This window comes from Phocoena sinus, chromosome 3, assembly GCF_008692025.1.
Source record: "Phocoena sinus isolate mPhoSin1 chromosome 3, mPhoSin1.pri, whole genome shotgun sequence".
Classification (NCBI taxonomy): Eukaryota; Metazoa; Chordata; class Mammalia; order Artiodactyla; family Phocoenidae; genus Phocoena; species Phocoena sinus.
In genome coordinates, this window is record NC_045765.1 from 12,597,513 (window position 1) to 12,618,590 (window position 21,078).

The 21,078-nt window shown below is 59.0% G+C and overlaps 2 protein-coding genes and 1 non-coding gene across 13 annotated transcripts in view; all 3 read right to left on the minus strand.

The window, feature by feature from the left end:
- Positions 1 to 58: 58 nt before the first annotated feature.
- USE1 (unconventional SNARE in the ER 1) lies at positions 59 to 4,790 on the minus strand. Its single transcript, XM_032627894.1, has 8 exons — positions 3,154 to 4,790; positions 2,793 to 2,842; positions 2,571 to 2,649; positions 2,330 to 2,482; positions 1,575 to 1,587; positions 1,110 to 1,137; positions 507 to 681; positions 59 to 263 (listed from the first exon to the last, which is right to left on the minus strand). Exons 1-8 carry the CDS (start codon positions 3,361 to 3,363, stop codon positions 81 to 83), a joined length of 891 nt encoding a protein of 296 aa, XP_032483785.1. The 5' UTR covers positions 3,364 to 4,790; the 3' UTR covers positions 59 to 80.
- A 10-nt stretch (positions 4,791 to 4,800) lies between these two features.
- The window catches only part of MYO9B (myosin IXB), an 89,442-nt gene continuing 73,164 nt past the window's right edge, over positions 4,801 to 21,078 (minus strand). For 7 of the 11 annotated variants that reach the window (XM_032627892.1, XM_032627888.1, XM_032627883.1 and 4 more), the window contains 21 exons: positions 19,941 to 20,090; positions 19,691 to 19,857; positions 18,149 to 19,030; positions 17,382 to 17,454; positions 17,112 to 17,233; positions 15,215 to 15,348; positions 14,744 to 14,934; positions 13,362 to 13,460; positions 13,079 to 13,252; positions 12,928 to 12,969; positions 12,608 to 12,719; positions 11,789 to 11,859; positions 11,066 to 11,258; positions 10,827 to 10,955; positions 10,522 to 10,627; positions 10,104 to 10,235; positions 8,217 to 8,340; positions 7,682 to 7,729; positions 7,189 to 7,331; positions 6,353 to 6,480; positions 4,801 to 6,232 (listed from right to left, as the gene is read on the minus strand). In XM_032627892.1, coding sequence (XP_032483783.1) covers positions 5,817 to 6,232; positions 6,353 to 6,480; positions 7,189 to 7,331; positions 7,682 to 7,729; positions 8,217 to 8,340; positions 10,104 to 10,235; positions 10,522 to 10,627; positions 10,827 to 10,955; positions 11,066 to 11,258; positions 11,789 to 11,859; positions 12,608 to 12,719; positions 12,928 to 12,969; positions 13,079 to 13,252; positions 13,362 to 13,460; positions 14,744 to 14,934; positions 15,215 to 15,348; positions 17,112 to 17,233; positions 17,382 to 17,454; positions 18,149 to 19,030; positions 19,691 to 19,857; positions 19,941 to 20,090 — 3,636 coding nt within the window. In that variant the 3' untranslated portion in view covers positions 4,801 to 5,816. Of the gene's footprint in view, positions 6,233 to 6,340; positions 6,481 to 7,188; positions 7,332 to 7,681; positions 7,730 to 8,216; positions 8,341 to 10,103; positions 10,236 to 10,521; positions 10,628 to 10,826; positions 10,956 to 11,065; positions 11,259 to 11,788; positions 11,860 to 12,607; positions 12,720 to 12,927; positions 12,970 to 13,078; positions 13,253 to 13,361; positions 13,461 to 14,743; positions 14,935 to 15,214; positions 15,349 to 17,111; positions 17,234 to 17,381; positions 17,455 to 18,148; positions 19,031 to 19,690; positions 19,858 to 19,940; positions 20,091 to 21,078 lie in introns of all 11 variants that reach the window. The other 4 variants (XM_032627884.1, XM_032627890.1, XM_032627893.1 and 1 more) reach the window with 4 other exon arrangements.
- On the minus strand, positions 9,375 to 9,447 carry TRNAW-CCA. The gene has a single exon. It is a non-coding gene; the product is annotated as a tRNA-Trp (tRNA).

Consider the following 21,078-nt stretch of genomic DNA (forward strand, 5'->3'; position numbering starts at 1 on the left):
CACGTTGCCCACCCCAAAGGTTCCCCTGGACAGGGGTGGAGGGCAGAGAGAGGACAGGTGAGGCGGGCCAGGCCAGGTCTTTATTTGAGTTTGGGCATGATACGGATGAAGAGGATCATGCTGATGAAGATGAAGCAGACGATGATAAGCATGGCCCAGAGGAGCCAGTTGACTGACTTCTGTGTGTGCTGCTCCAGCCGCTCAGATTCTGTCTTCAGCTTCTCCAGGTTCTGGTCGGCCATCTTGAGTGAGTGCGACAGGGTCTGAGGGTGAGGTGGGGAGAATGTCAACAGGACTGGGTCCAAGTGTGGCCTCCTCCTACTGTACTGGAGCAAATCTACACCTCTTGGCCCTTGCTAGTGCTGTTTCCTCTGCTGGGAATGCTATTTTTGCCTTCTGCCAAACTCCTATTCATCCATTCAAGCCCCAGCCATAGAGACCTTCTGCTGGGAAGTCTTCTCTGATGCCCCAGGGCAGAAGCTTTAGAGTTCCCAGAGTCCTCATACCTGGCTGTCCTTCTTGAGGACACTCTGGGCAGCCAGTGTGTGCGTCTTGAGGCTCCGTGCCAGGCCTAGCATCTCCTCCGCCAGCTTCTCCTGGAGGTTCTGGTGTCGCTGCAGGACGAGGTCTAGCTCCGCTGCTGACTGCTTCTCATCCCCTGGCCTGGGCCCTGAGACCCCACTGACCCCACAGATGGATAGACAGGTGGGTAGGAGTGGGTGTGGGGGGAGGAGGGAAGAAACTAACATGTTCTCAAGGAACCCAGAGGTTGTGGTTCCAGCCACTGCCCTGCTTGGGGCTGTTTCCCCTTTTTTGCCTTGGTTTCTGGGAAGAGCATCCTCAGAAGTGGCCTTTGATTGGTTTATTTTTTTAATTTTAATTTAATTTTAATTTAAATTTTTGGCCATGCTGCACATCTTGTGGGATCTTAGTTCCCTGACCAGGGATTGAACCTGGGCCCTTGGCAGTGAGAGCATGGAGTCCTAACCACTGGACTGCTGGGGAACTCCCTGATTGGTGGTTTAGATGCTTCGTGGTGATGCTTTAGTGGCCCAAGGTCTGTCCAACCACCCTGCCCCCAATGCTGCCCAAGCGCTGAAGATACTCACATTCTCTTCCTCACATCCAGTTCAGGCTCTGGAAGCAAAACAGGCCAAGCAGGAAGAAGGAGAGAATTGGTTTGTTGTTTTCCAGCTTCCTGACCACTGCCTGGGATGTGTCTGCTACTCATAATGCCGTTTCTCATCTTGTCTGCTCCCCAGTGGGCGGGCTCCTGATCAGGCTTCAGAGTATTCCCTTCTAGGAGGTTTTCCTCATTCGGGCTCCCCCAGGTCCCAAGTCCTTCCCTCTAGCCAGCCTTGGCCCCTTGGGCTGGGAGTGTCCAACTTTGTTTCCTCTGGGGGCCCCTCCTCTGTCCTAGCACCGCTTCCAAGCATAACCCGGTAATGCCCCTGGAAACACTCTCCCTGGGCTGTGGAAGACCCTGTGGGAGCCAGGTTAGGCGTGAGGTGTGGGGCAGCAAGGACACATGTCTGTCCCAGGCCTTGAGTCCTGTTCTGCTCAGGATGACTCACCTTCACTAGAGTCCTGTGGGAAAAAAGGAGAGGCATGAAGTCACCCACCTTGCCATGCCCCCAGACCTGTTCTCTCTGCTCCCAGAAACTCCCCACCCTCAGTCAGGACCCTGGACAAGTCCTGTGCCCTCTGAGCCTCCGTTTCCTCATCTTTTTTTTTTTTTTGCGGTACGCGGGCCTCATCACTGTTGTGGCCTCTCCCGTTGCGGAGCACAGGCTCCGGACGCGCAGGCTCAGCGGCCTTGGCTCACGGGCCCAGCCGCTCTGCGGCATGCGGGATATCTTCCCGGACCGGGGCACGAACCCGCGTCCCCTGCATTGGCAGGCGGACTCTCAACCACTGCGCCACGAGGGAAGCCCAGTTTTCTCATCTTTAAACTGAAAACAATAGCTCATATTTTGCAGGGTTTAGCTGATCCACATAAAGTGCTCATAGAGGCATTTGTCATCCTATTTTACAGATGAAAAAACTCATCTGTGTGTGGCGAGGCAGGGGCCAAACCTTACTCTGGCCAACTCTGGGGCTTAAGCAGAGATGTGCCATTTTTTTGCCTTGTACCAACACTCTTATTCATCTAGCAAAGCCCTGGCTGCAGTGCCTCTCTGTTGGGAAGCTTTCTCTGATGGTCCAGGGCAGAGTCTGTTGGGCCCCCTAGGATCCCTGCACCTGACAGTATTTGTTGTTCTGGCCACCCCCAGGCACTGAACTCCTGTCCCCAACCAAAGCTTCCCAGGGACCACGGGGGGAGCCCTACCGTTCCTAGTAGCTCACTCCGCATCTCACTGGTGTACCGTGCCCGTGACTGTAGGTGTACTGTCTTCGTGGCAGGTACCCGTTCCCTGGCTGTAGTTGGTACTCGGCCAGGGGCCAGGAACTGGTTGGCTAGTGCCTTCTCTGAGGAGGAGGTCTGCAGAAGAGGGCAGAGGGGTCACCAGAGGGGCAGGTCCCAGATGAGCATGATGAAGGCTGAGGAGACAGAGGTGCCCCTTACTCACTAGCTTCTCTGCCTGCAGCATCCCCTTCAGAAAATCTACCTTGCGAGAATATTCATTGATCACCTCGGAGGCCGGTTTGCTGGAAGGGGAAAAGAGGAAACAGAAAACCTGCCCACTGTCCCCAGTTCAGGGAAGGGTCTTAGCAGGGAGGGACTGGAGACCAGGGATTCCGGACTCTACTCCCTGCCCCGGATTTGAACACTTGTGGCCGCCTGCACTCACCTCGCCTGTGCCTTCAGGGCCTGCAGCATGTCCTCGAGGGCTCCCACGTACTGGAGACGAAAAGTGGGGTGTCAGCCCAGTGCCCCCCACCACCGTCGGGCTCAAAGGGATTAGAGCCACCAAGGGGCGGGGCCAGGTCGGGGGCGGGGCTGGGACGGGAGGAGCCAAGTATCAAGGAGGCGGGACCAGCTGAGCCCCAGGGAGGAGGCGGGGGAGCAGCGCAAACGGACGTGGCGGAGCCAACCGGAAGGAGCGTGGCCTCACTGGCTGGCGGGGTGGGGGAGTCGGGCCCGGTGGCCTCCGGCTGCGGGGACCACCCTCCGGGATTCGGGCTCTACGCGGACACACGGGCTTCCCTCACCTTTTCTAGACGCCACTCGTCCGGGTCCCGCTTCTCTGCTGCCATCGCCTCACAGCGGCACAACAGCCGCACCAGGTTCAGCTCCAGCCTCGACGCTGCCATCACCACCCAGCGGTTACCCGCCTCTTCCGCCGGCGCCATCTTAAGAGATGGCGGAAGTGTCTTTCGTTGGCCTCCTTCCGGGCGGAAGTTCCCGGTTTGCTCTCTCATTCTTATTTGGGGCTCTCTCGTTCTTGTTTGGGCGTTTGCTCTTTCAGTCTTGTCTTGTTTCAATTAGAGGCGCCATCCAGTCCGTATTTACTCAGGACTCAATCGCTTGCTTATCCTCGCGAGCATCTTAACCCTTCCGGAAGGGCTGAAAGGGTCGAGTCCTTCGTTTCAGGCCCACGTGCAACGCGTGACATGCTCATTACTTACCCCCTGCTCAAAATTCCTCCCCCGCTCCCCACTCCTTCCTGAGTTCTTCCCACACTGAGTTCTTCCGCATCCAGGTAGCCTCGGGGAGATTCTCCTGGGGGAGAGGCTCTGACCTGGGATTTAGGAATCCGAGACTTACGGGCTATGATTTCCAAACTTTTGCAGCTGTGATATCCCGTCCCAGCCCTGACGCTGACTCCACCTCCCACCGTGGCCTTCTACGAATTTCTTAAGTTTTTCTGGACCTGTCTCCTCCCTTGGGAAACTGGCAGTGTGGCAGTGACATGGGCTAAACCTGAGAGTGAGAGGTCACCCCCAATGCCCAGACCCCCATGGACGGAACCCCCCCCACTGCGTCCCCAGGAAGCCAAGGCCCCTTGTTCGAGTCCTCCCTCCTGGAGTGGACAGGGTGAGGATGGGGGCTTCACAGGGACTGAAGCCTGGCATGCAGCCCTTAACCATCTCCCCATCCTTCAGGTCACCTGTGTCCAGGTCACACCGGTGGGCCTGGTGCCCTGTAACGTACCATGGATGAGACCAAACTCAGGGTGTTGATAAAGGGGGGCTCTACAGGCAGACAGGGCAGGGTCTGAATCCCAGCGCTGCCCCACCCCAGCTGTGTGGCCTTGGACTAGCCCACCAACTCTTCCTTGCTTGTGCCATTGAAACTCCGGTTTGTCATGGTCTCCATCTCCCCCGCCCCAGAGGACCCACCTGCCAGCCAGTTCCCACAACTGCCCATCTGGTTGTAACCTGGGAGCTCTTCTGTGGTGGTTGGGGGTGGTGGTGGTGGTAGTGTTGCTTCTGGTTGTAGTGGGTCCACCAGGACTGACTCCCCACGCCCCACCCACGGCGGATGGCCCCATCAGTTGACATTTAAGCCCCAGCTGGGGAGAGGCTAGGTGTGGCAGGAGGCAGCTTCCAGGACAGCAGGCTCTCCTCACTGAATGTAGCTCTGCCAGGAGCTGCCTGCTTTCCCAGCTTTCTGGATCAATAAAAAGAACTTCCAGCAAAGCCCACATCCCTTGTGTGAAAAGTATGTGTGAAATTCCAGCAAACAAAGAGCAAAGTCGGTTGGAGGAACAAGGCAGCTCTTTCCAGGCAAGGGGCCCAATCCCTGCCCTGTACCCCTCTTGGCTGAGGCCGCAGGGCTGACCCCCACCTGCCAACCCCTGCTTTTTCAGCCTGGAGCTGGCCTGAATAGGAACTGCATGCAGACACTTCTCAGGCACTTTTTTTTTTTAATTTCACATGGCCTGTGGGTGCCTCTTGTTCCAGGTCTGGGGCCATGTGTCCAGGTGTCTGGAGAGTGGGCTGAGCCTAAGAGGGGAGCCCCGCTCCGGAGATGCCAGATGTCCAGGCTGCCACTGTAGACTTGTAGGGACATACAACTCCAGGCCTTGCCCTCCCCACCCATGAGTGGTCCTGAGTTGTGGGCTCCTGTTCTGCCACATGGGGCGGGCAGTGCCAAGGGTGGCCTCCTCCAGCCTCCTGTGTCCAGGGCACAGTGGACCAAGGAGTGATGGCCACCTTCGAGTCTCCCTGGGATGTGAGGTCTGTAGTGCCTGGAGTGGAGGCTGCCTACCACCTCGTGTCCTGGCTCCAGCCAACAGTCTTGATCACTACGGAAGGCTCACTGTTCCCTCGAATGCACGTCGGCCAGGTGGCCACTGCCGGGCCAGAATACGAGTCCAAGACAGACTTGGGGCAGTCAGGGGCCACAAGTGTCCAAACCCCTTGTGCAGGGTCCTAGCCCTCAGACTGTCCCCCGAGCTGTCCCTCAGTGTGGGTCTGAGCCTCCAAAGCTTCGCGGCTGTGTGGCCTTTACTCTGAAGACTCACGTCCAGGTTATAAGGGAGATGCAGGGCGTTAATATAAAAGTTTGTACATACACATATAAAAAAACAATTTGGTCTTCTGTTAAGGCTGTTACAGTTTAAAGTTATGTAAACCACGCCCAAAGAAACAGTGACCAGAAAAACGTACAAAAGGGGAGCTGGGAGATGCCAGGCTGCCCGCCATGATTCAGTGCTCTGGGCGGGCAACTCTGTGCGATGTAGGGGCTCAGCAAGGGCAGCCGGGCCTCAGCCGGCCTCTCCCTGCCTGCACTCACTTGGAGTCGGTGCCCACCTCATATCACTCTTGGAGCTTTTCATTCCGGATCCTTCTCAGACCACTGAATGCTGGCTCTGGAGCTCTGGCACCGGGCCGTCCTTGGATATGCGGACTCTGACAGCTGTGGGCCCTCAGCTGTTGGCCTGGCCCGAGGCAGGGGGCAGGCAGTAGGTTGGGGGGTCCGAGTACCTCCGCTTGGTCCCAGGTGGCCCGTCGTCCTTGTCCAGGGGCTCCCGAGGGCCCTGAGTGGGCAGGTGAGTGCCGGGTGTGATATACACAGAGTGTACCTGGTCTGGGCGGCGAGCAGGTGGCTCTCGGCGCCTCACCAGGGTGGCAGCTTCCTGGGCACCTGGTGCCCGGCCAGGGAGATAGGAGGGCAGGCCGGGTGGGAGCTTGATGTTGGCCGTGGGCATGATGGGGGTCCGCCGGGGGGTCTTCACTCTAACCGTCATGAAGGACGACGGCCTTCGTCGAGGAGGGGCGGCCGCCTCGGGGAGGGGGCTCGGGGTGGGTGCGCTGGGGCAGGGGAGAGCAGGCGCGAGGGGCCCTTTTGAGAGACAGATGGCAGGGTTACTGCAGCTTCAGGGCCGGCAGACGGACCCTCGCCCGGGGGCCTGCTGGGTGTGGACATGGGAAGGAAAAAAGCAGACGCTACCTTAATACTGACCTTCCGAGGCCCCCCGCCCAGCCCGCTCTTCCAACAGGCTCTCGGTGCTAGCTGATGTCTCTGAGTCCAGGTTCTCTTCATCGGAGCCCCGAGGGTCCAGCTCTGGCAGCCGGTACGTGATGTCCTCCCTGGGGATGAGAGGGTCACAGTGTCCAAGGCTGTTCCATGGTGGAAGACTGCCCCCACGGAAAAGTGCCAGGCCAGTAGGGGACAGAGTAGGTCATCCTGGTCCTGGAGGGGACTCCCTGCTCCCAGCACCCGAAACCCAACCCCAAAAGCACACCTGGCCCAAAATGCCCCTGACTCAGTGAAGGTCATGTGAGGAAGGTGTCAGGCTGCTGAGGGAAGCCAGGCATCTGGCCTAGTACTCAGCTAGTGAGGGGCTCCTGCCTCAGGACCTTTGCACACGTTGTTCCCTCTGCCTGGAGTGCCCTACCCTATTCCTAAGACTAGGATGCCCAGGGGGCCTGGATTACACCTGTTCTCCTGGCATAATTTTTAAACAGCATCTCCATTCATACTTCCATCTTGACCGGACAACAAACTGGTGGATCGCCCTAGCTAAGGCCAACTTTAAGACAAAGTTCAGGCATCACCCGTCTGTTTCCCTTCTCTCCCTATGGGCCACTGTGATTCCCTGTGGTCAAGCCAGGGGTTTAACGAGCTTAGGCTGTGTTTTAGGACAGCAGCACCCCGTGAGGTGGGCACTGGACCGCGGGACTGAGCCTAGCCCATTAGCTTCCTAACAGCCAGATTCCCTATAGTGGGGGGGTGGGGCAGTGGATGGGGGCTGGACAGGGCGGCCGAGTGTGGCAAGGGTTCGGAGAGACACTTGCTTCTCCTCCTTGATGGACTGGATCCGCTCAATTAGGATCTCTTTCTCACGATCCTCTTCACCGCCGGCCACTTCCTCCTCTGGCAGCACCCCCAGCTCCTCCAGGCCACCGCTGCTGCTCATCCGGGTCTTGGGGTTCTTGATCTGCAAAGAGAAGCGGCAGGTCTGGCCAGCCCCTCTGGGTGGGTGGGGGTCAGTGCTTGTGGATGGAGAGAGGGTGGTGCAAGCAGCTCCGGGGGAGGTTAGTTCTGACACGGATGGCTAGGCTTAGAGAGGCTTCTCTGGGGATCATGCAGGGACCGAGTGGCCGGCACGTGGCTCATTAGTCATCTTCAGCACAGGCAATCAACAGGCAATGGGTTTCCCCCAGCATGCACTTCCAGAAGGTTAGGACACGCTTGGTCTATCCTACGAGGACCCTAGGGGTTGAGAGGAACCCCAGCATGCACCGCACCGGGAGACATGCGAGGAGGACCCACCGTACGTGTACATACCAGGACCCCCTCATAAGGAGACGAAAACCCCAGTTTGAGAGGCCAGGGCTGGGGGAGAGATGAAGAGTGGGTGACCACACAGGGCCATGACCAGGGCACAGGCAGGCGCTAGTCATGAGCATAAGGCCATGTCTGACTGTCGGGACAAGGACAGGATCCTCCCACAGGAGCCCGGGACGGGCCCCTTATCCCTCTACCCCCCACTGTGAGGCCACTTCTGCTGTGGCAACGTTCCCCTGTGGGCAGGGCCCAGGTCAGCCTGGGACATGGCTGGAGGATGACCAGGACCACCACTGCTGAGAGCGGCAGCTGGCCTTGAGGCTGAGCTAGGATGGTGGTCTTTTGGCCTAGGTGAGGAATCAGCCCCTAAACATGCTGCCACGAGGCCCCAGGTCAGGCTGCCGGTGGCCCAGGGTGTGCTGGGAGAGTGTGCTCGACGGATAAGTGAGACCCCGCCCAATGTCCAAACCCCGCCCACCGGTCCCCACTCCCACAAGGCCCCGCCCCCACCGAAGCCCCACCCTGCGTTGCTCACAGCGTTTTGTCGCAGAAGAGAGAGCCTCCGGAAGGCGATGCTCTCAGCAGCCTCCAGCTGGGTGATCTCCTCCATCTTCACTTTGTACTTCCTCATCTGTTCTTTGATCAGCATCTCCACGCACCTGTGGAGAAGGCGACTCAGCTACCGCCTTGGGGGGTACGGTCAACATGGGGGCCTGCATCTAGGGAGATGCTGGCCCGAGACTGGGGCATGGTGGCTGAGACAGAGACCCAGAGACCAGGCAGGGCCACGGACATGGCTGTGGCTCCCATCGTGGCCCCAGTTCACTCACTGTGTGACCTCGTGTAGCTCACCCCACCTCTCTGAGCCTGAATCCTTGTCTTAATAAGCCTCCTTGTTTGAAGGAGGAAGTACAGTACCATGGAGGTTGGGTGATTTGTCCCAGGGGCTGCAGGCAGCTGGCCCCAAGGGCTCTAAAACTGCACTGTGACCCAAGGCACATGTGCTCAGTGGTCAGGGCCAGCCTCAGTGGTCAGTACCGAGGCAGGGAGGGTGTGGTGGGACCGGATGGACTCAGCCTGGATGAAGAGGCAGTCATGACTCAGGTTTCCCATTGTCATGACCACATAAGAAAAAAAAAGAACCCAAGGAACATGCTGGAAGCAAATCTGTCAACAGCATACCGCTGCCCAGGTAATGTCAGGGCCACAATGGACTCTCCTCCACTCTGCCTACCAGCAGCTAGCTGTTCACTGATCTCTTGAGTGTGGCCCGGGGTGTGGGGTGTGCACTGTCAGGCGTAGCCCTCAGGCCTTCCTGTGTTTTGCCTCCTGAAACCGCCTTGGGTGACAGGTTCTTATTTTTACAACTCGAAGTCTAAACACTGTCCTTTTAGTGATGGATGTCTGCTGACCTCCTTCTGAGTTTCTTTTTTTTTCTCTTAATTAATTTTTATATTTTGGGTGTGCTGCGAGGCATGCGGGATCTTAATTTCCCAACCAGGGATCGAACCCGTGCCCCCTGCAGTGGACGCACGGAGTCCTAACCACTGGACCCCCAGGGAAGTCCCTTTCTGAGTTCTTTTGAGGCACTTCCTGTTTTTCGTGTTTTCTAAAAAAAATTTATTTATTTGGCTGCATCGGGTCTCAGTTGCGGCATGTGGGATCTTAGTTGTGGCATGCGTGTGGGATCTAGTTCCCTGACCAGGGATCGAACCTGGGCCCCCTGCATTGGGAGCACGGAGTCCTAACCGCTGGACCACCAGGGAATTCCCTTGAGGCACTTTCTGAGAACTTTCAGAGATCGTTTGCGGGGAAGAAGGAACCTTGAGACAACTGCTTCTGTTTGCTGCAGGCTCTCACTGCTCCCAGAGGCTGGGAATGTGGGGCTTCACCATCTGCCCCGCATCCTGGACAGAGGACGAGGGATTTCTCCCCTTTTTTTGCTTTTCACCCTCAAGAGAACTCAGAAGTGATGCTCTTGCTGTTTGAGGAGATGCTGCCAGGTCTCCACCTGGGTCTGGGCATGTGTGAGCCCTACGATGCCACCAAGAGGCCAGGCTGCTTCTTGTCCCTTGTCTGTCAGAAGAGCCCTGCTCGCCGCTCACAGCAGCCAGCGCACATGCAGACTTCATTAGAAGTTCGGTTTTAGTACAAAAGTCATGTGTGTTCATTAGAAAAGAAAGAAGGGTGGGGAGACCAAACGAAGTTTACCCAGGACCCCAGTGCTCGGGACACCTCCCGGGGCCGTTGTGATCGGGCTATGTTCTTCTAGACTTTCCTCTGCAGGCACATTTACACACTACCGAGGCCAGGCCAGTCCCAGGATTCTGGAGAGGGCTCTCCTCTTTCGTTTGTGGGATCCCTGGCTCGGCTGCCCTGAGTGCATGTTGCGGGGTGGCGGCCAGCCGGTCCTGGTACTCACGTGGTGATTTTGAGGACATCCTTCATGCTGGTCAGCGGGTCCGAGTTGTCGGGGCAGCGCAGGAGGCAGGGCGCAAAGATGATGGCCAGAGCACTGGGTGACATTCGGTTCACGTCCTCAAGCAGGGCCACCCTGTGGAGCGAGCGGCAGTTAGGGGGTGGCCACAGGGAGCCCCAAGACCAGAGTCCAGATCCCGGGAAAGTGCTGCTGCAACCGGGATGTGAGAAACGCTCGCTCCTGCAGGGTGGAGAGGCGCCACGAAGAAGCCGGGGGCCCCCTTCTGGCCCCTCCAGTATGGGCTCACATCCTGGTGTGGAGCCACCAGAGAACGCCAGCCCGGGGAACGCCGTGGGGGGGGGGGGCTCTTGCTGGGACCCCACCCCCCTGAGAGCGGGGCAATAGGAGGGCAGGCACTTGCTTGACCAGGTGGAAGATGAGCCTCTCCAAGGAGTTGTGGTTGGCTTCTGGCAGGTGCTCCAGGACGGCGTAGATGGCGGCCAGCTGCTCCTGCTTCTCTGGCAGCTCTAGGAGGGTCCTGGGGGTCAGCTCCCTGCGGCCCTCACCCGACAGGCCCCAGGGCGCCAGGGAGCCTCCTACCGTCTGGGGCCCGGTTTCTCAGCTGGGGGCACGGGGGTCCGTCCTCCCTGACCGGCCACAGCACGTGCTCGAGGCTCTGAGCCCCGACCTCGACCACCTGCCGGCTCTCGCCACAGTGGGACTCACCGACAGCGCGGAGGAAGTCGCCGTACTGGGCGAAGGTCATGAGGGGCTCGGGCAGCTCCCGCAGCCACTGCTTGAGCACCCCGGTGATGGCGTGGATGGGAAAGTTCTCCAGTTTGACTGCCGTGGGGTCTGCGGGGAGGGCGCGGCGGCCGGTGAGCTCGGGGAAGGCAGGAGGGCTGAGCCTGGAGCCCCACGCGGTGCCCTCCTGCCCTTGACACCTACCCGTCCGCAGCACCCACCTGTCTGCAGCGCCTGCCGGAGCTCCCTCGTGCGGTTGGCGGCACCCGACTTGCGGTAGAGGCCCTCGGTGTACAAGCCGTGCATCTCCACGTGTTCCAGAAGCTTCTCCAGCACGATGGGCACTGAGACCTTGTCGCTGGTCAGGCTGTCCACGCACACGCCAAAGTGGCCCGGCTCAGTGCCTGGCTCGATCTGCGACGACGGGGATGGGGGTGAGGGTCAGGCCTGGGCTGGTTGTCCTCCCTGTCACCGCCCCCCGCCGCAAGCCCGGCTTCCTCTGTGGCCACCGCCCCCGCTGCTCCTCATCCTCTCTTGCACGGCTGCCAGAGGTGCTGGGCTGTGGAGGTCCCCGGATGGCTGCTGGCAGGGGGTCCCTGTGTGAAGTGCCACAGTCCCCTCCACCCAGCTGATCCTGGCTTGTGCCAGCCCGTAGGACCCCGCCTCCCTCGTGCAGGGTAGGGGTTTCCTTCCACCTGGAGGGGGGAAGAGCAGGGCCAAGGCCTGGGGTGCACACACAAGCCTGGCCCCAGCTTTGGGGGGCCCTCTGGGGGCTCTGACAGGACCGGAGTGCGCTCTGCTTCGGGACCAGCCCCTCCCACCAGCTCTGTGCTCCCACCTGACACCCGGCCTTGGCCTTGCACCTAGCACACCCTTCTCCTCCACAGCTCTCAGAACGGCCTCCCCCAGGTGTTCTGGAAAGTTCCCGGGCCCAGCGGGCTCACCTTCCCACTTGTGTAAGAGCAGTAGGTCTGAATCTTGTGCACACACTTCTTGTGGCAGGTCATCTTGCACACTAGGAGGTCATGGTGGGGGAGAGGGAGAGGGCGGTCACTGATGGCGCATCGGGGACCCATGGGTCCCGTGGCCGCCTGTCCCCGTGTCTCAGGACAGTGACAACTGCCTGGGTATTTACGATGGACACGGAGTGGCGGGCTGCTCCTCACACAGGGGCCAAGGGGAGAGGTTACCCTGGCCTGAAAAGAAAGCCAACCCTGACTGGTCCTGGTGGGAAAACTGCAGTGCTAGAGGACTCCTGACCCAGCCTGGGCCCCTGGGGGCTGACTGGCTCCCCACCCGGCCTTGGCCACCTCCTGGCTGCCTGACTGGGGGCCGGCTGGCTCCCCCTGGGCTGCACCTGGCTCTCAGGGTCCCTGTGGGGACTGACTGGCCTCGTCTGGCACATGAGGGAGGGGCTGGCACTTCAGGCAGCGAGAGCAGCATGAACAAAGACCCGGAGATACAGCCCAGGGTGACTTGCCCAGGTAGGCATGCAGAGGGGAGGCTGCGGAGTTGGTGGGGGGGCCTGGGGGTCAGTTGAGGACTGGCCTCTGTCCCAGCGTGACAGCGGGGCGTTTGAGTGGGTGAGGTGCGGCCTTACTGCCCCTGTGGTGAGGGGCAGTGCTCTGGGAGGATCAACCCTGTAGCTGGGGTGAAGGCCCGGGTGCCCCGTGAGGGGTTGGGGACATGGTGGGGGGTCAAGGGTGGTGCGGTGGGAGTCGGGGGGCCTGAGGGGGGGTGGTCAGTGGGCGAGGGGCACTCACCGCTGCAGAGCAGGGCCTTGTCCATGAGCCAGATGTAGGAGAGGCACTGCTCGCAGGACTGGGGGATGCTCACTTGGTAGCTGGCGAACACGTGCCCATTGTGCTGCTGGACCTGCAGCAGTGGGGGAGGGAGGCTGAGTGGGAAGGTGGACCTCCAACGGGGTGGCCACGGGGCCGCACAGTGGGGACGCTGCCTGCGGCATCTCAGGACCGGGGGCCCTTAAGGCCGGGTAGGAAAACACACACCCGCCCGCGTGCACATGTGCACACACAGACATGAGCACACCCGTGTGCGTGCACGCGAGAACACACATACTCACAGCACGTTCCTGCTTCCGCTTCTTCTTCTGAGCTTTGCTCTGCTGTGAGGGAGCACAAAGGCCAGCTCTGTGTGGGGTCCCCTGGGGACACCCCCACCCCAGCGACGTCCTGGCGCCGGGACCCTCCCTCGCCTGGAGCGGTAGCACCCACCTTGGGAGGCTCGAAGTCGTTCTTGGTGTGCCCGCGGGTGAACTCGTCCAGCAGCGACTGGAAGAGATTGAGGACCAGGTTGGTGTCCTTCTCGCCGCGCTCGGCCGCCAGGTTGCTCACGACGATCTGGTAGTTCTCCATCAGGTCCTTGTAGCCGACATGGATCTTCCCGTTCTGTGGCAATGCAGGGTGTGACCCTCTGTGAGACAGACAGACGGGGGTGCCCGGGGGAGGGCATGGGGTTTGCCGCGGGGGCCCTCCCTGGGGCTGGGGCTCCACGTACAGGGACGGAATACATGGTCTTGAGGTTGCTTCGGAACTTCTCGGTGGCTTCGATGAACAAGCTCTCGATGGGAGTCTTCTGGGAACGCAGGTCATTTATCTGGAGAGGAAGGGAGAGGTGTGCTGACCCCACGTTACCTCAGGCCGGGCATCTGGGCGGCCATAGCTCTGCCCTGTCCCAAGTCCTTCCCTGGCTCCCCTGGGCTCGCAGGGAAACATCCCGGCCCTCTTGCCAACCCTGATGTGTCGGGGATCACTCACTGTGGGTGTTGAGCAGCACCCCTGGCCTCCCCCACCAGATGCTGGTAGCTTGTGAGGACCAAAAACATCTACTGATGTTGCCATGTGTCCCCTGGGGGCAGACTCACCCCTGGTTGAGAAACACTGGTTTAACTGGGGCCCTTCCTGCCGCCCCACCCCGGCACACAGTGCCCGGCTGTGCTCCAGGACGGGGGCTGCCTCAAATGGCCTGGTCATTTCACCATGCCTCCACCCCTTAACTGTCCCTGTCAGCCCGCTGTCTCCCTCTGAAGCTCTCAAGCACCACACTGTTTGCTGTGGGACTGCCTGCAGCTGGGGCCATGAATACCCTGAGTGCAGGCTGTGATTTCTTCACCTCTGTCTCACACGCTAAGTGCTCAATCGTTGCCTGGAACTGAATGCATTTTGTAAAAGTGTGTTCTAAGTAAAATAATTTGTTCGCGGTCAGCTGCAGCTGAGCGGCGGGACAAGGAAAGGTTGCAGGACCTACAGGAGCAGCCTGGCAGGACTCGGGTGTGTCAGGTGCCTTGCCTGGAAGATTATTCTGGAGGCTAATGCTTCCTTTTTCTCATGTGTGTGAGAAAGTGGGCCACCGCCCCCAAGGGGCGCTCTGAGACAGCAAACGACGTGTCTTTCAACAGCGGATCTCAAACTTCCTGGGCAGGAACTGCAGGACAGAATGCCTCTGCTGGGCGCCCAACCCATGTGTGCACATGCACGTGTGCTCTAGATGATGCCGGCAGGGGCGGGGGTCCCAGAATCAGGTGATGCAGGCGTGACTCGCTTCCACACGTTCTGTGCGGCCCCCATAATAAGACAGACATTTTGTAGCAAAACGTAAGCATCCCCACCGAGCAGGATGAATGTAGGCTACAAGCGACCTCTCGGGAACCCCTGCCAGGTTTTACAGAAAAGCAGCTGATGCCAAACTTAGGAACAAGCGTGTGGTTTCCAGAACTTTCTGTGTGTTGGAACCGTGGACCTGGACTTTCCATTCCCGCCTGATAAAGGCTTTGGTGTGACGGTTTGCAAAACTGCCAGGTGGAGACGGCTCTCTGGGGAGGCCCGGGGCCCTGGCTGGCCCACCTTGTTGAGCAGGAACTCGTCCACCGGCTGGCCCACCTTGTTGAGCAGGAACTCGTCCAGGTACTTGAGCTCGTTGGCGTTGGTGATCTTGCGGAACACCGACTCTCGCCACTTCTCTGACACCGTGATTTTGCCAATCTTGAGGTTCCGGTTCTTCTTCCCTTTGCCTCCTGGCTCCTTGGCGTGCTTCTCGCCGGTGGCGTGGCGGTGCTGGTGGCTGGAGGGGGCTGGGAGGGGGACGGGAGGCAGGAGAGGCTGGTAAGGGCAGCGGGTTCCTGGGGAGGACTCAGGTTGGCCTCTGGGGCATGGTCACAAGGGCAGAGAACCAGGGCCCTGTGCTGTCACACACTGAGGTCCGCAGCCAGAGAGCGCCTCTGGGGATGGGGACCAGTCCCAAAACCCTGCAACCAGGGCTTGGCCCACAGCTGACTCAAGGCCCCATCTGGGGACGGTCCTCAGGGGCCCCAGTGGCTCTGCTGTCCGTCCCTGAGGCTGCGGGAGACCAACCTTCTAGATTCTTCTTCATGGCGGCGGCTTCCAGTACGACTTGCCCGGGTACTGTGTTCTCTGTCTCCTCTGTGCCCTCCAGGCTGTATTTCTTATCCTTGTTCTTATGCAGGAAAAGTCTCTTAAACGTGGATCTGTAGGACAAAGTAAGGGATTCCGCTTAAGCCTCAGGAAATGAAGGCAGATGTGAGGCCAAAGCAAGGGTCCACTTACTGTCATGAGAAATAGCCCTTGTCTTGGTTATCATTGGAAGGGGATGCCACTAAAAATACGGTTGATCTGTGTGAACTGACAGGGGAGTCCGGCAAAAGAGCGAGATGCTGAGCAGATGTCACAGCGTGACCCCATTTGCATATTAAAAAAAATTACCCCCCCGTCCCCTCCCCCAAGATTTTTTTATAGGCACAAGGTTAGGGGAAAAAAACCCTCAAAGAATAAATAGCAAATCATGTACTATGGACACTGGGCATGTGATGGGGTGAATGGTGGCTCCACCCAAAAGGTATGTCCATGTGCTAACCCTCGGGGCCTATAAGCATGATCTTATCTGGGAAAATGGTCTTTGCAGATGTGACTAAATGCTATGGACTGAATATGTGTCCCCCCATATATGTATGCTGAAGCCTAACTCTCAGTGTGATGGTATGGGGGGGGTGGGGCCTTTGGGATTAGGTCATGAGGGTGGAGCCATCATGAATGGGATTAATGCTCTTATAAGAGACCCCAGAGAGCTCCTTCACCACTTCCGCCATGTGAGGACACAGCAAGAAGGTGTCTATCAATCAGATACCAAATCTGCTGGCACCTTGATCTTGGACTGCCAGCCTCCAGGTCAGTCTGTGGTGTTTTGTTACAGCAGCCTGAATGGACTAGGACACTAAATGAAGGATCTCAAGATTCTGAGTCATCCTGGATTACCCAGATGCGCTCTAAAGCCGATGACAAGTGTCTTTATAAGAGACAGAAAAAGAGAAGACACCGGGGAGAGATGAATGTCATGTGAAGACACAGGCTGAGATTGGAGGCGGGGGTGATGCAGCCACAAGCCAAGGAATGCCTGGAGCCCCCAGAAGCTGGAAGAGGCAAGGAAGGATCCTCCCCGAGATCCTCTGGAGGGAGACACGGCCCTGCCCACACCTTGATTTCACACTTCCGGCCTCCAGAACCACAAGAGAGTAAACTCCTATTGTTTGAAGACACCCTGTTTGTGGTACTTTGTTTTGGTGATGGGGTCTCCTGAAAGTAGGGGGCTCTCTCCTCCCACTGCAGCCCGCTCCTCACCGTCCTCAGGCTCCCGTCCTGAGTTTGGGTCAAAGCTCCCCTGTCCCAGGGCCCAACCTCTCTGCTCTGTGAACCACCTAGAGCACTGTGGCAGAGGCTTTCTGGGGACAGAGCCTTGGCCCAGTTTTTGCTATCTAAGGACCAAGGAGGGGTTCCCGGATGTGGGGATGGAGAAGCTGGGAGCTGGTTCTCATTCCATAAACAGCCAAATGGACACTGTCTGTCTGTGGCCTCGGAGGAGGTGACCCACACTGGCTCTAGGTTTCAGTGGGAATCATTTCACCCCAATGTGGCCACAACCCGAGCTCCGCATGGGTTTCTCCTCACGGAACTGCTAAGCGAACGTCTCCCCAAAAGAGCTTCATATAAGGGCAATCGGCTTATGGGAATTTCCCGGTGGTTCAGTGGTTAGGACTCTGTGCTTTCACTGCCAGGGCCCAGGTTCAATCCTGGTCAGGGAACTAAGATCCTTCAAGCCGTGTGGCCAAAAAAAAAAAAAAAAAAGTGAGAAAAGTGTGATCAGTTTAGGAGATCAGACTGCTCCGGGACTGGAGGACCTGGACACCCTGGGTGTCCTCTGGTGGCCTGAGCCCACACCCCAAAACCCCACACTTACTTAGAATCGACGGAGCCTGGGGACAGCCCAGCATCTGTCCCCAAGGATGCGTCACCCGACTTCTTCTTCTGGATGGTCAGCTTCTTCGTGCTGGGCTCCCCGTCCATGGTTTCTGCAGAAGGCTGTAGGGGAGGGGGGCTGGGTAAGCAAAGGCAGGCGCCCTCTCCAGAGGGAAGGCGTGGGTCCCGGTGCCACCATGCGTTCTATCCACCGTTCCCTTCTGGTGGTGCTTGGACCCTCAGGGGTGACAGCTGCCGCCTAAAGCTTTACCTGAGTCTTGGTCTGGGACGGGGACGAGAGGAGCTTGGAGACGTCGCTCGTGGATAAGGAAATGCGCCTCTCCCTGCGAGATCACAGAAATGTGGCTTTTACTGACAAGGGTGAGTAGGAGACATTTGGGGTTGCCATGACTGAGAGGGAGAGGGTAGTGCTACTGGCATCTGGTGGGCGGAAACCAGGGATGCTGTTCTACCCCCCACCGTGCCCAGGACGGCCCCCACCACAGAGATCGAGACGGCCCCAGGGGTCCACTGTGCCAAGGCTGAGAAAGCCTGTCCTAGCAAAAGGCCTGCATCTTCCTCCATCTCTTTATTCCTTTGGACAGGGAGCCCTCTGGGACAAGAGGCTGGTGATTCAGAGTCACCGATATTTAGCCAACTGGGGTCCAAGTGTGTCGAGAGCTGCTCTTTCAGCCTCTGGGTGCGTGTAATCACTCCCACTGTTGATGAGGAAACTGAGGTCCAGGCAGGCTGGGGAGGGGGGTTGGACCTCAACCCAAGGGACCACTTTCCACAAGGCTGGAGGTTTTCTGTGTGAACGGGGCTCATTTGGACAGGGGCTTCCCCGAGCCTTTCCCCACCCCCTGGGCCCTTCTTCCTTGGGGCTCCCACCCACCTGGTGTCAGCTCTCAGGCACAGAGCCTCACGCGTTTCTGGGATGCATGGTGCTGCCCCGGTCCTGCTCCAGGCTTTGGCTATGTATCCCCCGACCCTGCCCGCCCACCCCAGCCCTTGGAGAAAGGAGGGTACGGGGCTTACTTTGTGGGCGTGAGGGAGACCCCCTCGGCCCGGTGCCGCTCGCTGAGGTCCAGGGACTGGCTCAGCACGGTGCTGGGGCCAGCGGTCATCAGCTTCTTGCCCCGCCACAGCTCCACGGCGCTGGCCAGCCGCTCGGCGTCTGCGTCCCTGTACCGCTGAATCTGGGTGGAGCCTCCTGGGCTCTCGGGCCTGTCCTGGGCCCTCGGGCCAACCCCCAGCTTGCTCTTGTCCTTGGGAGTCTCCGGGGTGGCACCGGGGGCCGGCACGCCGACCCTGCTGTCCAGGGCCAGGCTGGTGGGTCGTTCCACGTGGCCGGACCTGGGGCTCCCGCCCTGGGCTTCAGCTGAGACCAGGCTGCCCAGTGTGGGCTGCGGGGGCTCCTCGAGCTGCTTTTCAGGAAGAGCCATCCCTGTGTCCGTCCTCGCGTCCCGAGGGCTTTCATCTTCTCTGTCTTCCTTTCTGTCTTCTGCGAGGCTCTCTTGTGGCTCTAGGACGGCCCTTCTGGAAGGTTCTCTGAGGGCGTGCTCTTCCTTACAGGACTCGATGTGCTTGTTCTGGAGCTTCACGTGCTCCAGCCCCCTCTGCCGGCGTGACTCGCGCTTCTCCCGGCTGCTGGGCACTTTCTCGTGACTTTCGGCTGCGTTTTTCTGGGCTGGGGGCGCCTTCTCCGGTTGGGAGCCCTCCACGGGGGACCCGTCACTGGGCCACACCTTGGGCTCCAGCTCCAAATGCTCGCCGTCCTTGGATGGTTCTGGGCCCTGCGAGGGTTCCTGCGCAGCTGCCCAGCCCGGCCCGGTCTCTGCGGTTTCCTGTTTGGCGGCTCGCTGGGCTTCCCTCTCCTTCTCTGCAGCCTTCTGCTTCTCTGCCACCATCTGGCTGAAGCTGGTGGGGGGAAAGTGAAGGGGGTGCTTTCAGGAACAAATCCACCCAGGGCGTTGGGGACCCCTTTTCTACCTGCAGGAGCAGGGGTGGGGGGGCCAGGTGGCACGTGGCGAGACCCTGGCCCTCAGAGATGCTTCTGGAAAGGGAGAACCTCCTCAGTCAGGGAAGGGGGAGACACGGAATGGCCTCTTGTTGTCATGGCCACCTCTGGTTCAGGGGAACCTTTATCAGGTCTGTTGTGGGAGGGATCTGTTCAGAACCCTCTGAATTCCTTTGGGGTCCCTGTCCTGGTGGATTCCCAGGCCTCGTGTGGAGCGGGGGTGAGGGGAGCCCCCTGATGGCTGGTCCTGGTGGCCTGAACCCTCCAGCTCTGAATCCAGGTGCTCTGCCAACCTGCCTGGGGTGGTGCGGGGGTCCCTGGCAGAGACTGAGTACTGCCAGTGGTGACCTGGGGTTTTGCCAGTAGGTGCCACCTACCAGCCCTGGAGCGTCCCTCTAGGGTCCTGTGTGCCCAGATGGCTAGATGCCTGCTAGCCCCTCCTCAGCCTCCCTGTGTCCAGACAGCTCCACTGGCCAGACGGTGTCTCAGGCAGCCCTTCGGTGAGTGGAATGTTCTGGGCTGGAGGTGGGGAGCGGGGGGCTTGGTCCCATCCTGCTCACCTCCTGCGCTGCAGGTGCCCCCGGCAGAGGCTCTGCAGGCGGATGATGGTCTGTCTCTGGAGTTGGTAGGCTGCCCGCTGCTGGTAGCCCCTCCACGCGGCCTGGAGGTACACTGCTGCCTGTGTCCTCTCCAGTGCCCGGCGGACGCGGTAGGACCGCCAGCAGGCCTGAGATTGGAGGGGGCATTCAGGGGCTGGGAGGGCGAGACCCCGGCCACCCCCGCCCCCGGCCCCCCGGGCCCCCTCAGGACCTGGATGGTGACGGCCGCCCGCCTCATCTGTAGGAAGTGCCTGCGCTCCAGCACCATCCGGAACCAGCTCTGCAGGAGCAGGATCTTCCGCACGACCTCCCGGTGCAGTGTCTCCTGCAGGGCCTGCCGCTCCGTCTCCTTCAGGAAAACCTAGCGGGGAGTGGGCACAGGCGGGGTCAACGTGGCCTCCAGAACCCCTGTACTCGACAGGTCTGCTCAGCCCACCCCGGGATTACGTGAGACCAAGCTGGTGTGCTGACTGACCTGACCTGACCAAAGGGAGTTTTTTTTTTTTAAATATTGAGATAGAATTCCCAGAACATAAAATTAACCATTTAAGGTGAACAATTCAGTGGCATTCAGTACAGTCACAGTGTTGTGTAGCCATCACCTGGATCTCGCTCTGAAACATTTCCATCACCCCAAACGGAGACTCCCTGCCCATTAGCAGTCATTTCCTAACCCCCCTCCCCCAGCCCCTGGCAACCACTAATCTGCTTTCTGTCTCTATGGATTTACATGTTCTGGACATTTCATATTAATGAGATCACACAATCTGTGGCCTTTTGTGTCTGACTTCTTTCACTCGGCATGACGTTTTCAAGGTTCATCCACGTAAGCGTGTATCAGGGCTGAATAATACTCCACTAAGTGAATGGCCCACGTTTTGTTTATCTATCATCTGTTGATGGATACATGAATTATTTCTACCTTTTGGCAAGTGACTAGTGCCACTATGAACATACATGTACAAGGATTTGTTTGCACATCTATTTTCAGTTCTTTTGGGTTGACACCTAGGAGCGGAATTGCTGGGCCACATGGTAATTCTATAGGATTAACTCGCTGGGGCACTGTGAGGAGACTTGTCACATCTGGTAGAGCCCTGTTGGGGAGCTGCCAGACATTACAAAGGTTACTGACTGGTTCCTGAACATCCTGTGCTATGGTGTGATGGTCTGATGCCTGAGCCCCACACCTTAGGTCTGCCCCTCTGCCTTCCAGGAAGAAATAACGTGCTGGGCCCCAAGAAATGCACTTCCTCAGCAGAGCCCCTTATTTTTCAGTGAGTGGCTTGGGCCATGGGAGGACCCTGTGTGTAGCAGAAGGTGGGGTACAGTTTGCAGCCACCCTGAGG

What these genes read in the sequence shown, in the direction of transcription:
- USE1 (XM_032627894.1), bottom strand. Translation starts at nt 3,363, where the DNA reads ATGAGAGAGCAAACCGGGAACTTCCGCCCGGAAGGAGGCCAACGAAAG. An exon ending in ACGAGTGGCGTCTAGAAAAG is followed by an intron (nt 2,843 to 3,153) that starts GTGAGGGAAGCC and finishes TTTCGTCTCCAG; the next exon opens with TACGTGGGAGCCCTCGAGGA. An exon ending in TCCTCAAGAAGGACAGCCAG is followed by an intron (nt 264 to 506) that starts GTATGAGGACTC and finishes CCTCACCCTCAG; the next exon opens with ACCCTGTCGCACTCACTCAA.